Below are 16,134 nucleotides of genomic sequence, written 5' to 3'. Positions count from 1 at the left end.
AATGTTCCTCCTATCCCCTTCATCCCCACCCCCTCACCCCCCCCCCCCCCACTCCCCCCACCCATGGCCTATGCGCATTTCCACTAGTTTTGTCATGTGTCCTTGATCAAGACCAATTTCCAAATTGTTGGTAGTTGCATTGGTGTGGTAGTTTCGAGTCCACACCCTCAATCAAGTCCACCTCGACCCATGCGTTCAAGCAGTTGTTTTTCTTATATGTTTCCTCTCCTACAGTCCTTCCTCTGAATGTTGGTAGCATTCTATACAAAGATTTTTATTGAAATCTGACTAGTAAATTTCCATCTTCCTTAATGACAAAGTTAGTTATTCTCGAAGTCTAATCAGAACAGTTGGACTTTTAAGAATAAATGGGTTCTAAACTCACTACAGTTTCCTCTGGAAAATATTTAAACAGGTTAGAAAATTCCATTTTCATATCCTTCAAGTATGGCACTTTGTTTGGGGGGGGTGGTGTTATATAACAATGGAAACCTTTTCAAAAAAACAAAAAAAATTTTTTTCAAAATGCCTTCTCCACAATTTGAGCCTCTTTTGAAAATCAGTTACTTTCTCACTCATTAAAAAGACACCTTTACTTTGAAGAAACATAAAATATTTTTTTAAAAATAATCATCTAGATAGCATATTAGTGAGAGGCACTCATCATCCCAACAAATGTGAAACACCTGTCTCTGTAAAAGAAAACTGCTAAGGTTCAGTTTTTCTGTTGAACTCTTTGCCCTAATCTAACCAGCTCATCAACCTCTGTGTGGTACCAAGGATTTTCATGGTCACTCCTCATTTCATTACAAACTATTATAAATATTCTGCCATTTAAAGGTCTTGTTTTTATAACTTAACCATATCAATGATATCCTTTTACACTTTTTCCATCTCTGGCTCCAGCTTCTTTGCTTCAATGACTTGGCTACAATCATGCAATAAACGAATTTCACATGTGGTACTCTTTGGACCTTGATTGAGAATTCTTTTTATTCTATAGTAGCTGCTCCATCAGGGTCTGTACTTAATAGTTTTCCCATTAAACAATGTTTTTATTTTTTTTAAGTCAGTTCCTATTGAGAATGGCATATGATTTCTTCCATTAGTAGCTCACAAAACCCACCCCCTAGTATTTCATTGTTAAAACAGAAATCTAGCAAATGCTCTAGTTGAAAAATGTTGGAAACATCTGTATTTTTATCTAGTTGCATAGGAAACCTCCCTGCACTGGGATAATCTGTTCTAATGTTTATTTCATCAGAGCTTCAGCAATGCTGTTTTAGCTTTTTCCAACAATTTTGGCTGACGATGAAATGCACTATAATTTGTTGTCATATTGTTTTCCATGTATTATTTCAGCTATCTTACTACAGCAGGAAGACAAGTGTTTCCCCAATGATATTTTGGCCTTTGGGGAGTTTTTCTCTTAAGTAAGAAACCTTAAAAGAGGCCGCTAAACATTAATCATTGATTAGTGAAATTTTGTAAAGTACTATATTGAGAATCCTATGACATACTACTTATAACAATACTATAGATATTTTTTAATTTTAATTTTTAAATGGCTCACCAGTTAGAATGGCTTCATATTCTCCAACTGGCATTAGGCATTTAAGGTAAGATTCAGCATTAAGTGGATAAAAATTCACATTCCAAATCATCTTTTTGATCATTTTAAATTTTTTTGATTGATCTTGTCAGAGCTAATCAGATCATCATTATTTTTAACCTTGTAATGGTTAACAAACAGCCAGGACTAAGAGTGAGAGAAGGGTCTGGGGAGATCTCTCCTATCCCAGGTTTGTTACTAAGATCTCCCCCATGTTTTACCTGAATTTGTCTAAAAGTGTTTTTCTTAAACTTTTTGGTCTATGCTCTTAAAAATCATTGAAGATCCCAAAAGAGCTTTTGTTTATGTGAATTTTAGCTACAGATACCATGTTAGAAATTAAAACATATTAGGATTATGATAAAAATAGTTTTGACCTCATGATCACTTCCCTCCCAACCCCCCACCACAAAGGATCTCAGGTACCTCCAGAGATCACTGGACCACCCTTTGAGAACTGCTCATCTAAAGAAAGTTGATTCAAGGGTGTTTTTTTGTGTTCCTTGCCCCCAGAAGTTTTTGTGGTTGTTGTTAGTAGAATTGATGTCCAAGTATCTCCATCCCTTCCTCTCCTCCCCACATAAATAGAAGGCATCATCTGGCAAACAGATATGTGTATTTAGATTATATCTTCCGTGTTTTGATTTCTTAGTTCATTCTCTGGAAGTAAATGTTCATGAGTCATTCTTCAATTATTAAATCCGTAGCTGTAAAAAAAAATGTGTGTGTGTGTATATATATATAATTTTTTTTAAGAGAGAAGGGTCTGGGGGCAGCTTGGTGGCTCAGTGGATTGAGAGCCAGGCCTACAGACAGGGACGTCTTGGATTCAAATCTGCCCTCAGACTCTTCCTAAATGTGTGACTCTGGGTAAGTCCCTTAAACTGCTGTTGCCTAGTCTTTATTCCTTTATTCTTGGAACCAATATACAGTACTGATTCTAAGACAGTAGGTAAGGGTATCTTAAAAAAAGAGAGAAGAGGGTCAGTTCAGTTGTTTTCTTGCTCATTTTTGTTTTATTAGTATTATCTCTAATTGGCAAGTTCTTTGCACTCATCTTTTAAAGCCACTTGTAGAGGTATGTATATTGTTTGGGCTGTGTATAAATATATATATATATATATTTATATATATATATAACCACTTATTCATTTTTCAAAGGTTAGTTTGGGTTAAAACTAGATAATAACCTGTAAATCCACTTAACAGGGCACACATAAAGTGCAGTACATCAAAATATGCTAAAAACCCTTTAAAAATTCCTTTGTTAATCTGCCACTCTTTCTTCTGGCTACCTTGCCTACAGCACGAGATAGGCAGAGCTGTGTGCATATGGACTGAATGAGAGTACCAATGTCAAGCCATATGTTAAATATTAGTTATTTTTAGGTTAGAAATGGAAATTATAATATTTTATTCCCACACACCCAAGGGAGCCATCATTTTGAGCACCCTGCCTTGGAGACCTCTGGGATAATGAGAGGAAGACCTGTGTTTGAATTCAGCCTCTGACATAAACTAATCTCGGTGACCACAGGCAAATTGCTTAACATCTTAGACCTATTGCCATATTCCCCTTGCTCTCAATTCCCTATGGCTACATACATTACAAAGACTACATCTTCATTAGTTTAAAAAAAGTTTCCCTACCAGGATATCAATAGCAACTGAAATCACAGGTCTATTTTTTTTTTAAACTCTTCCCTTCTGCCTTGGAACCGATATGTATTGGTTCCAAGGCAGAAGAGCAGTAAGGGCTAGGCAATGGGGGTTAAGTGACTTGCCCAGGGCCACACAGCTGGGAAGTGTCTGAGGCCAGATTTGAACCTAGGACCTCCCATCTCTAGGCCTGGCTCTCAATCCAGAGTTACCCAACTGCCCCGCAACAGGTCCATTTTTCTTCCTTTTCTTTTTTTTAATTAAAAAAAATTTCCTCTTGTTTATTTTTTAATTTTTATCTATTTATTTTAAAAATAATTTTCCATGTTTACATGATGAATTTTCTTTCCCTCCTCTCTTCCCTCCCCATTCCCAGAGCCAACAAGCAATTCCACTGGGTTGTACAAATGTTATCACTTGATACACAGGTTCATTTTTCAAAATATCCTTACCTTCTGTCTTAGAATTGAGAATCAATTCTAAGGTGAAGGAGCATAAGGGCTAAACAATTGGGATTAAGTGATTTGCCCAAGGTCACACAGCTACAAAATATCTGAGGCCAAATTTGAACCCAGGTCCACCTGAACTCATACTCTATCAAATAACTTTTGTCGTAATTCTCAAACCAAGAAGGGGAAAAGAAGTGAAAGATTTATAAAGGTTTATACAATTTTTAGCTTGGATGCAATGATATTAAACACTGGCAAAGAGATTACAACACAGTGCAATGAACATTAAATACCTACATTGTACCAGGCACTATGCTAAAACATAAGGGATAAAAATAATTGAAAAAAGAAATCTCCCTACCCCAAAGGAGCTTATGATCTAATAGGAGAAGAGAACATGCAAAAGGAAACTAAAAAGCCAAAAGAGGGAGGCAAAGCAGTGCAGGTCATGGGAAATGAAGAGTTGACCAGGGACAGGGAGGCAGCTAGGTAGTACACAGTGGATAAGGCACCAGGCCTGGAGTTGGGTGCAAATTAGATGCTTCCTAGCTATGTGACCTTAGGCAAGTCACTTAACCCTAATAGTCTACCCTGTCAGAGGGTTTTAAGGGGTCCTATTGGGGGTTACACTAGCCCTTGCTTATTTTCTATCTTAGAACTGATACTAAATATCATTTCTAAGACAGAAAAGGTAAGGGTTTTAAAAAATTGTTTAGGCTTTTGAGTCTTAAGAGAAGGCCTTAGGAGGAACATTGGGTTTTTTTTTTTGGGGGGGGGTGTTGCTCTGCCCTGCCCCCTCCAATCTGAGGGGCAAACGGTATCAAGTGTCCAGACAAAGTGAAAATATCAAAACTGCTAAAATCTCAGTGATGTCCTGGTGATGGACTTTTCCCTAGGGTGAAGGGGATCTAGTTGGGGAGAGGGTCAAGTTGTATTTATCCCAGGGTGGTTGAACATTAGGACAATAATTAGCACATTAAATCATATTCCCAGAACCACATGTTTTTTATCAATAGACAAAATTCTGTCTTGTTTCAAAAATCTCTTTTCATAGTTTTTGTGGAATTGCTCTTTTGTTGATTTTCCAGTCTTTAAAATTGTGTATGGTCAGTTCAAATTAATCATATTATTTTTCTGTTTTGTTGACACAAGTGTTCCTATATGTACACTTTCCCTTAAGGACTGCTATTTTAGTTGGTTGCTGTTTTAGGGCTCTGATCCTTAGATTTTAATAAAGTTTAATAGAATTACTTGGATAGGTAATAAAAGGAGAGAAAGATAGAAAGACAGAGAAAAGGGCCTAATCTAGCTACCCTTGTGGCTTCTCTAGCAGCACCCCCAGCACGGAAGTTCCTTGGCATAATGCCAGAGACCTAGAGAGTGAAAACTTCCTACTTATCTCTTTTTATCAGGGTCAAGTTCAGGTTCACATACACAGACATAGGCGGGAAGATGTCACCTGCATGACCTGAGAAAGGGGGAGAGGGTAAACTTCCCTCACACAATCCCCACTCTGATTCTTTGGGAGACCAGCATGTTAAATCTCCTCATTTGGGTTTTCTAGGAGATTTAACATGTCAGGTCTCCCCAGTGTATCATTCCATTTATAGAACCATTACATTTAAAGATTCTCTTTCTAGAAGTGTATAAAATATGGCACCTTACATAGAGGGAATTAAAATAATTTGGGGGATAAGAGGGAAAGAAAGAAGGAAAAAATGATTGATAGTCACATTGACAAAAAGCCAATTAGGGGACACTCCCCTTTGGCATAAGAGTTTACATTCAGAATAAATGATAAGTTCAACCCCCTTCAGTTCAGTTCATTATATCCCAAAATTCACTCTGGATTTTTTGATGTAGTTTGTGATGTCTATAGGCATCCTTATGACATCTTCTCTAGAAGATCCACTTTCTTGATTCTTGACTATCTTTCTATCTCTTTCTCCTTTTACCTATCCAAGTAATTCTAATAAACTTTATTCCAGAGTCCTAATTTAATTAAAACATTGCCTCATTCTTCTTAATGTAATGTATTTATATATTATAAATTATAAATAAAATGTTATTAATATTATTAATATGTTGATATAAATTTTAATTATATGATTTGAGATTCAAGTAACAAGTAATATAATTTATAAGATGTTGATTTTTTTAGCCTCATTTAAGTCAGCATCTTTCCCCCCATATCTCCTGTATTGTTTATAACTATATTGCATTATAGTCTATTAAGAGGTACAGTCCATGGCATAGGGAATAGAGAACCAATCTTGTAGTCAAAAAGACCTGAGTTCAGAGCTTGCCTTTAGCATGGCACTGCTGTCCAACTCTATAAAAACCCTTAACCTTTTAGGGTACTGATGGTGAACCTTTTAGAGACTATGTGCCATACTTCCCCCAGACCCTGTGCCATGTGCCTCACACCCTCCCAGACAGGGGAGGAAGCTCTCCCATTGGGCTGTTGGGCAGAGGGGTGGATGAAATGAAAAAATGTCCTCAGTACAGTGGAGAGGGGAAAGGCTCCCCCGAGTCTCTGTGCCTTTCTAGTAACTAACTCTGGTGGACTACTATGGCTTGCATGCCCATAGAGAGAGCTCTGTGTGCCCTTTTTGGCATATGTGCCATAGTCACCATCACAGTTTTAGGGCCTCAGGCATCTCTCAAAGACTATAAATTAGAGAAGAATGGTAATCTGTATCTGTAGGGGGTGCTCTCTATAGCCTAGGTTTTTTTAAATCTGTAAAGGATGCTTTAAATATTTTTGGTTGTATTAGTCCAGTTCTTTGTGCTTTAACATAGAACCAGTTCTTGTACACACTCCATGAGAGCCTAGGAATAGATATATTTTCTAAAATGTCTGCCATTCAAAAATCTTCATATATCTTAAAAATCTAGTTTTTCAAACATTTTGTTAAAATCTATAATTTCTTATTTATTATTTGATTTGTTAAATTCTGGAAGCTACTATAATTAGTGTTTTGCAGTCTAATTTTAGATAAAATATAATGGTAAAATGTAAGCTGGTTTAAATTGGGCCTTGTTTCTCTCTCTCTCTCTCTCTCTCTCTCTCTCTCTCTCTCTTTTTTTTTTTTTAGTATTTGTATACTCAACACTTGGGCAGCTAGACAGGGCAATAGCTAGAGTGCTGGGTCTGGAGTCAAGAAGACTCAACTTCCTAAGTTCAACTCTGGCCTCAGATACTAGCTGCTTCATCCTGGGCAAGTCATTTAATTCTGTTTGCCTCAGTATCCTCATCTATAAAATGAGCCGGAGAAGGAAATGGCAAACCAGTCCGATATCTTTGCCAAGGAAATCCCAAATGGAGTCATTGAGACACAACTAAACCAACAATAATCCTCAGTACCTGGCACAGTGGCTGGCACATAGCAGACTTAAAAAAAATAACTTTTATCTTCTGCCTTAGAATCCATATTAAATATAAGTTCTAAAGCAGAAGAGCAATAAAGGCTAGGCTATGGGGCTTAAGTGACTTGCCCAGGATCATACAGTTAGGAGGTGTCTAAGGCCAGATTTGAACCCCAAACCTCCCATTTCCAGGTCTGGCTCTCTATCCAATGAGTTACCTAGCTGCCCAGTTGTAGATATTTGTTAAATACTCGTTGATTAACTGAATAAACTCAAGAGAAAGAATAAAAATACAAATTCACAAAGAACTTTGAAAGATTCCTGATCTCTGCATCCATGACAGTCTAGCCTGCAAGAGGCTCTTCCCCTAAAGATCACTGAAACCTGCCCCTCCCCTCCATCCAAATCAAGAGGGATCTGTAAACATACTTCACCTTATCACTACTATTTATATATTGATTTTTAATCTTCATTTAGGTTGGCAACTTGCTCCCCCAAGTCATATTATGTATTATGTATCTGTTTTCCTCTAGTCTCTGACTCCAACTTCTCATCAGTCTTGATCTTCAAACAAAGGTGGCTCCACAATATGCATAGTTACACAGAGGGGCCTGAAAAATGCTTATCTAGGAACCAAGTCTGTCCTATTTCTAACTTCTGACTTGGAATGTTTCTCTGTCCACCTCCTCCTTGTTAATTAGACTTTTTCTTAAAGTCATGTTCAAGAAAGGAGATCCAGGTATCTACTAAGCTATAAATGACCAAAAAACCAGTCAGGCAAAGAAGGCCCAGAGGAAGGGGAATTCTCATCTTGTCTGCCTTTGCACAGATTGTCCCCTGTGCTTAAAAGGAGCTCTATCCTCTCCTCTGCCTCATAGAATCTCTAGCTTCAACTCCAGAGAGATGTGGTTCCTGGGGAGTCTGAGGCTGGTGGAGGGCTTGAATTTGGGAGTTCTGATCCACAGAGGGGTAAAGCAATTGGGCATCCTCACTAAATCTAGCAATATGATGAGCCACCAGGAGTGGAGAACTACCCAGCCACCTAAAGAGGGCACAAACTTGCATAATCTGAATTAGAACAGGCCAAAGCCCTGATGCCAATCAGGAATAGGATCCAGCTGCCAGAGGCTACCGCACTTCCTGCCAAAGTGATATAGGGAAACCTACTCTGATAGGCCTTGTTCTTAATAGCGTTCCCATCCAAGAAATGAGTTTTATGTATTTTGTGCTTAATTTTCTATGTATATGACTTGTATGTATTTTATATTTTAATTTTTTCTGTCAATTTCTCAGTAATCTTCTAGGTGCAATTTCTGTATTGTTTCCCTTAATAGATATTATTAACTTCTTGAGGGCAAAGACTGTTTCATTTTTATCAACCGTGCCTAACATAGTACTTGGCACATAGTAAGTATTTAATAAATGCCTGATAAATTAAATCCAGACCTAATCAAGGAAATAGAACAGAAAGGAGTGGGTTGTTTAATTCCTCTTGGGCTAGTTTGTGACATTTTCCTTCACCTAAAAAATTTTCAGTCCTTGCAAATTAGACCCTCTGGGAGGTGGTCTATTCCTCTTAACATAGTAAGTACTGGGCCCTATAGTAGATGGATGACATCATTCATTGCCACTGGGCAATCCATCAGCTGATTGTTGCCCAGATAATCTGGACATTTACATGGTAATTTCTGCTACAAATAATCTCCCTCTTTGCTGATGAGCAGGAGACTGTGCAAGGAGTCCGGTGTCTTCCCAGTCACGTGGTAGCTTTATCTTTACTTCTGAAATATCCCAGAGAATCCTTCATCTGATAATCCTTCATTTGATAGAAACTTGTGTACATATAGATACACATCTCACATATTATATATATATAATATACATGCATATATGCATATGTGAGATACATATACATACATAGTAAAGAAAGTAAGAAAATTAAAAGAATGAGGGTGATGGGAATATTACTATTTTAATGTCAATATACATGTCCTTTATCACAGGGTTAATAATTAGTAAGTATGAAGTTTATAAACATGTATTACCATCTCATTATTTTCCTCTTAAATCCTCACTTGTTTTCTACTGTTCTTATTTATCTGTTTGAATGGCTATACTTATTAAGACAAAAAATTAAAGTTAATTTAAAAAGACTTAAAGGGCTCCCTGTTGCATATTAGATTGTAAACTCTTTGAGAGCAGGAATTATCTCCTACCTCTTTTTGGTGCCTGGCACATAGTAGGTGTTTAATTAATGTTGATTGATTGATAAAATGGCAGTTAGGCATGGGGGATCATGTGTTAAATTTTATTTTTTTACCCTCCACTAGCACAATGCTAGACATATAACAGGCATTCAGTATTTGTTGAGTTAGAGTTGTGTGCTTAGAATGTCTCCAAAGTATATCTGGTGGTATCTTACTTCTCTTTTAAATTCTGGCTGAAAGGCCATCTCCTTTGTAGTCTTTTTTTTTTTTTTTAAACCTTTACCTTCTGTTTTAGAATTAAATCTAAATAAGGTAGGCAGTTGAGGTTAAATGGCTTGTCCAGCTTCACACAGCCAAGAGGCCACATTTTTATCCCAGCCTTTCCCAACTCCAGGCCTAGCTCTCTTTCCATTGAGCCACCTTTGTAAAGTCTTTACCCTGATCTGTCCCCATCACCAGCACCAACACCAACACCAAAAATGATTTCTCCCTTACTCAGTCACCTAAACACTTTGTAGATGTCTTTATTTATCATATTCCAATTGTATTATTATTATTATTATTATCATCTTTATACATGCCCTATTACTCAAAGGAGATTGTAAGTTGAGAACAGGGACCACCTCCTATTTATCTTAATTTGTTTCTTTGTTTGCTATTCTTCCTCAGAACCTAGTATAATAGTATGACAGTATGTTAGCAAGTACTTAATGAATGTAGGGCTAAGAGTGAATAACAAAGTATGATGCCTGGGGAAAATGGATATCAATGCCAGGGCACCAGCTGATACTCTAAACGACCCTCCCCTTCACTCTGGGACTGCCTGTACTCTGACCCTAAGCTTAGACCTTGCTTCCTTTTCAGGGCCTGAAAGCCAACATGAAGAGGCTATACCAACTGATGACTGAGACACAGTTTGCCCGCTGCAACAAGCCGAACAAATACAAAAAGCTACTGTTTGCCCTTTGCTTCTTCCACTCAGTACTGCTTGAGCGTAAGAAGTTTTTGCAACTTGGCTGGAACATCATCTATGGCTTCAATGACTCTGATTTTGAGGTCAGGGCCAAATCAATCCCTGATCTTCCTCTGCTCCTCACCAGATCTCCCACACCTTCCCTCTTATCACAGAATTTTGGTTGCCAAAAGCCCTATGATAAAATACCTTTCTCCTATTATAACCCTTGGTTGGGATGTGGTTTGTTTTCAACCTACAGGTATCTGAGAACCTTCTGAGCCTTTACCTTGATGAATATGAGGAAACACCGTGGGATGCTCTTAAGTACCTGATTGCTGGTGTCAACTATGGAGGACATGTCACTGACGACTGGGATCGGCGCCTCCTCATCACCTACATCAATGATTATTTCTGTGAACAGAGCATAAATACTCCCTTCTTCCGGTAAGGTTTTGGTTGTGGCAGTGGGAACAGAGATGGGGAGCTGAGTGGCAGTGGGAACAGAGATGGGATCAGTGGTGAAGGGTTTTGAAAAGGGCCAGACAGTAAGTCAGATCAGAAGATAAGATGAAGCATTAGAGGCAGAGTTTGACATCCACCTAAAAATGGGAAAGACTACTGATTTTGAATTCAGAGGCCCTAGCTTTAAACTGATACTACTTGGGGGGGGGGGTGCTTTAAGTTATATTGCCTCTTAGACCCTGGTTTCCTCCTCTTGTGTGCAAATAAATGTAAATTGGGGCAGCTGGGTGTTCCAGTGGGTAGAGTGCTGGGCTGAAATCAGGAAGATTCATTTTCCTGAGTTAATATCTGGCCTCAGATACTTACTAGCTTCCTGATCCTGGGTAAGTCATTTTACCCCGTTTGCTTCAGTTTTTTCATCTGTAAAATGAGTTGGAAAAGGAAATGACAAATCACTCCAATGACTTTGCCAAGAAAACATCATGAAGAGTCTGACACTATTGAAAATGACTCAATAACAATAGCAAAAGAAATAGGGAATGGGGAATGAGGGCTGTGAGATGGAGATAAAAAAGGGTTGAAGTTTACTCAGGCTTAATGGAACCTCATATATCCCTAGAAATGGAATTGTAACTTTGTGCTGCTCCCACACCCTCCAGACTTTCCATACTGGATGCCTATTACATCCCCAAGGATGGGAATTTGGGTTCTTACAAAGAATACATCAGCATGCTTCCAGGCATGGACCCTCCTGAGGCCTTTGGCCAGCACCCCAACGCAGATGTGGCATCTCAGATCACTGAAGCACGAACTCTCTTTGAAACCCTGCTTTCCTTGCAGCCCCAAATGACACCCACTGGAACTGGGGCCCTGAGTCGGGAAGATAAGGTAGGGATAGATTGTATGAATGTGATATAGATGTGTGTGTTGGGAGAGCATTTTTAATACATTTATATTGGAGAACTCTCTTGAATCTTACTTAGTTTCTGCCTGCTTAGGTCCTTGAGCTGGCAGCTGATGTGAAACAGAAGATACCTGAGACAATTGACTATGAAGGGACCCGAAATCTGCTGGCACTGGACCCTTCCCCACTCAATGTGGTCCTACTTCAGGAGATCCAGAGATACAACAAACTTATGGAAACCATTCTGTAAGAAGGGAAAAGTCTCTTCCACTCTTGGGGGAAAAAAGAGCTATAAGACCTTTTCTGTGTTGTATATGTAAAGCCTAGGGACTCTCTTCCAGTTTTTTAAAATGTATCAAGTAAAACACATAGGATTATGAAAGAAATTAACTATATTGTGATACAGTTAGTAGTTAGCATTTTTTTAAAAATTCATAGATTCCAGGTTAAGAACTCCTAGCTTAGACTGACACCCTAACAACACTCTTCCCCAGATTCTCACTGACAGAGCTGGAAAAGGGTATTCATGGTCTCGTCGTCATGTCCACCAGCCTAGAGGAGATTTTCAATAGCATTTTTGATGCTCGTGTTCCCCGACTCTGGGAGACGGTAAGGATTCTATCCTACTTTACCAATTATAGTTGAGGAATAGAGTTGGAGGGAACTGAATGCCTAGGTTTAAATCTCCTACCTCCTTTCCCAGGCCTATCCATCTCAAAAGCCTCTAGCATCCTGGACTCGAGACCTAGCCCTTCGAGTAGAACAGTTTGCAACATGGGCTAGCAGAGCCCGGCCTCCTGTGCTTTTCTGGTTGTCTGGGTTTACATTTCCCACTGGTTTCCTTACTGCTGTACTGCAAGCTGCTGCCCGTCAGAATAATGTAAGGTCCCTTAGAGGGGGGCAGGGACACAGGCTCACCCCATCAACAGAAGGGGCTGTTAGGATGGGATCAGGGGTATGGAGAAGAGAGAGGGCCATGTCAAGAAGAGCAGGGAAAAAGTTGGGAATGAATATAGAAGCATATGGGAATTCATGGACCATGAGGCCTCTCCCTTTTAACCCTTCTCCAGGTCTCCATTGACAGCCTTTCTTGGGAGTTCATTGTTTCCACTGTGGATGACAGCAACTTAGTGTATCCACCCAAGGTCGGTGGGGATCAGATATACTTGGATTTGAAAGGGAAAGGGAAATGGACTTAGAGTTAATCAGGGTGGGAAAGAAATCAATTACCAAAGTTGTTGGGGAAACCAAGTGAGGATAGAAGTATTGGTTTCACTGCTGGAGTTGCTCTGATTTCTACCTAGGATGGTGTTTGGGTTCGTGGCCTATTCTTGGAGGGTGCAGGTTGGGATCGGAAGAATTCGTGCTTGGCAGAGGCAGAACCCATGCAACTCGTCTGCCCTATCCCTACCATACACTTTAAACCTACTGAAAGTAGAAAAAAGACTGCCAAAGGTATGCATACAAGCTCTCTTCCCTCAACTTCCACTAAGTCCCCTTGCCAACTATCCTCACCAGCATTTCCAATAATAGCCCTTGTCCGAGACAGCAAGTATACCCAAACTGGCTCAAACCCTGTCCCCAGCACAGGTCTGAAGGCACTTATCTGGTCACTATCTTCTCCCTCAGGCATGTATTCCTGTCCCTGCTATTACTATCCCAACCGGGCAGGCTGTGCTGGCAGAGCCTCCTTTGTAATTGGTATTGACCTTCGATCTGGAAGCATGCCATCTGACCACTGGGTCAAGAGAGGAACTGCATTGCTGATGAGCTTAGACAATTAAGGGGTCATCACCTGAGGAAGAGAATTTGGATGTATGAGGCCAAGATTCTATATCTGAAAATGGAAGGCCTGGGGACCTTCCAGAGCTGGTATGCTTAAAGCCAAGAAGAGTGGAGCCTCATTCACTTGGTTTCCTTACCCTAGGAAAACTCTAGAGTCCATGGCTTATTTATGAAGAGTGGAGGAGCTGAAGTTATTATTCTTTATTCAATAAATATGTTTTACAATTTACTTCCGGGTCCTTAAATAATGTAAGGTCTTGGGGAAGAAAAAGTGTTGAATTAACACACATGTCAAAGCCTTCAGAGGGTCCAAGCCCTGAGAGGAGGAGCGAAGATTAAAAGCGGTGGGGCGGGGACAGAACAGAAGCTAGGCTGTGGGTGGGGCCTAAACAGGAAGGGGCGGGACTGGGGTTGGAGGAGGCGGAGCCCGAGTTGGACGCGGGTAGGTATGAGTCAGGGGAGGGGCGGGTACCAGGCCCGGGAGGGGCGGAGCCCGAGCCGGGAGAGCCCCACTTAGGGGCTCTGGCCGGGACCAGGATGGGGCCGGGGCGGGGCCGTGGGCGGGCCGGGGCGGGTGTTTGTGTTGGAAAATCCAACTGCGCCACGGGGCGGAGCGGCCCCCCCAGCCCAGGCCGGGGTGGGGGGGGCCTCCCGACCCCCTGGGGGTCCATGGGGAGCCGGGACACCTGGAACCCCCAGAACCAGGTAACGGGTATCCTAGCGGGCGTCTGGAGAGCGGGAAACCATCTCCACGCAGGGGCGGGGCGGACCGCACTGCTGGATCTCTGGAAGGGAGCTGCGGGCACTCTGGGCACCTGTGCCCCTCGGGAGGGTACAGGTGCGCGCGGCATGTGGCCGGGTCTGGGCGCCGGTTTCCCAGTGTCTAAGGGTCCGCACTTAGGAGAGGGCTGAGAAGTCGCTCAGTTCCCAATGTTTGAGTGCGTGTCCCGGAGAGGGGGCGGGGCGCGGCGCGGCCTCCGTGCGGAGATAGAGGGGAGATTTGTCCTAGAGAAAAAGTGGATAGGTCGGGATGTGAGTTGGGATCTCTTTAGATTCCACAAGAAGGTGATAATGTCCCCGCCCCCACCTCCTCATTGCCACAGGTTTCCTGCAAGGCCCACCCCCTCCAGTCCTAACCCAGCTCCTCCACCTCGGCCTCATCGCCCCCGCCCAGTGCTGGGAAGGGGGAACCTCCCCTGTTCAGCCACAAGGGGGCAAGGTTGGTACGTGTTCCTGTTTCTGGAAAGCGGGGCTGACTGGAGCACTGGGTGCCCGCCTACTCCTCCCTGCGCAATTTAGTACCGTGTATGGGCTTCTGGTGCTTGAGGGAAATTGACTTCCTGTCCGTGCGGACCTCTAGAACAGGAAGCGGTGAAAGGATGAAGGGAATGAGGTGGGGAAAAGGGGCACAGCATCCTTCACTTGAAACGACCAGGAGTGCTATGAGCCGGGCGGGCAGGGGCTGGCTGCTTGCTAGCAAACAAGACCAGCTTCCGGTCAGGAGGTGGCTTGTGCTGGAAGTGGTTTGGAGGTGGGGGAGAAAGATAAGATGAGAAACGAATTGGCACCAGAAAGTCTTGGTGCCTTTGTTTTGACTAGGAGAAGCAAACCTCTCCTTCCCTAGAGGGTTAGCTACTACTAAAGGGTTGGAGGGGCGGGGCCACGGCGAGACCCGGCTCAGGACGGTTCTTGTTTTACTCCACTACTGCTTGCCTTGTTGCTAGAGTAACTGGAGGCAGAGTCGGAGCCGAATTCTCGAACTGTTCCAGCCGCCCAATCCACTTAAGGGCATGCTGGTGACGTCACCAGTAGCACGCCAATGGTGTGGAAGGGGGGGCGCTGCCTACTGATGTGGGGGTGGGGGAAGAAGGGATTGGGAAGAGAAAGAGCTCCGGGGGTCTGGGGATTAGAGGGATCTCTGAGCAGCTGCTTCAGACCTGCACGTGCACTCCCACACGCTCACATTTCTTCCTCCCCCTCCACCCTCAGCCCCCCGCACGCGTCTCGATACCGTCTTGCGCCTGCGCGGCAAGTTGACCGATATGCCTACCCTGCTCTGTGTATGTTTGCAAGTCTTCTGGGGCTTTACTCCCGATTCTTTTTCGCATGATACCCAAGTAGATCTGGGCTTCCTAGCAAAAACTCCCTGGGGCTCCAGTTCGGAATGTCTGCTGGAGACTTTGGCTGCAAGTTAGTAATCCCTTTTCTGAAGTCGGAATTGGGAGAAAGAACAGGCTAGGCTACCTGGGTTCCCATCCCAGTTGGCACCCTCCGATCCCAGGTGGTACTGGGTGGAGCTGTGGTTTCCTGCTCCATCTGTTAAGTAGGGAGTCTTGCTGCTATTCCTTCCTCTGGGCTTCGAGAAGCTTTGGCTTCCTTCCCCGGGGGCGATTAGAATCTTTCTGGTCTTCACTGGCAGAATCAGGAGTGGGGAATGAAGTCTGAGGGAAGGAAACTTGGAAAGTAGGACAGAAAGACTGGAAGCTGCGAGCTAGATTTCCTGTAGCCCACTTGGAAGGCATGGAGAAGAACCTGTAAGAATACTCAGCACCCCGCTCCCCCATCGACTCTGCCCCTTCCCACAGTCTTCCTTCGTTAGCGTGTCTTTTCCCCCAGTAAATTTTTATACATTGTCTCTCCTTTTTAAATGTCTCTTCAAATAGTTGTCTTCCTGTATCTGTGTCATTGTTTGTTTCCTTGTGTCTGTCCCTTTTCTTCTCTCTGTCTCTCTT

At 42.2% G+C, this 16,134-nt stretch overlaps 1 protein-coding gene across 1 annotated transcript in view; it reads left to right on the top strand.

The window, feature by feature from the left end:
* The window catches only part of DNAH2 (dynein axonemal heavy chain 2), a 152,805-nt gene extending 139,214 nt beyond the window's left edge, over positions 1-13,591 (top strand). Inside the window, exons 78-86 of the mRNA XM_044672676.1 lie at positions 10,161-10,352; positions 10,511-10,695; positions 11,373-11,601; positions 11,712-11,863; positions 12,112-12,226; positions 12,321-12,497; positions 12,688-12,762; positions 12,922-13,072; positions 13,247-13,591. Coding sequence (XP_044528611.1) covers positions 10,161-10,352; positions 10,511-10,695; positions 11,373-11,601; positions 11,712-11,863; positions 12,112-12,226; positions 12,321-12,497; positions 12,688-12,762; positions 12,922-13,072; positions 13,247-13,401 — 1,431 coding nt within the window. The 3' untranslated portion in view covers positions 13,402-13,591. The remainder of the gene's footprint in view (positions 1-10,160; positions 10,353-10,510; positions 10,696-11,372; positions 11,602-11,711; positions 11,864-12,111; positions 12,227-12,320; positions 12,498-12,687; positions 12,763-12,921; positions 13,073-13,246) is intronic.
* Positions 13,592-16,134: the final 2,543 nt, after the last annotated feature.

This window comes from Gracilinanus agilis, chromosome 4, assembly GCF_016433145.1.
Source record: "Gracilinanus agilis isolate LMUSP501 chromosome 4, AgileGrace, whole genome shotgun sequence".
Taxonomy (NCBI): Eukaryota; Metazoa; Chordata; class Mammalia; order Didelphimorphia; family Didelphidae; genus Gracilinanus; species Gracilinanus agilis.
This window is presented reverse-complemented; position numbering and strand designations above follow the sequence as displayed.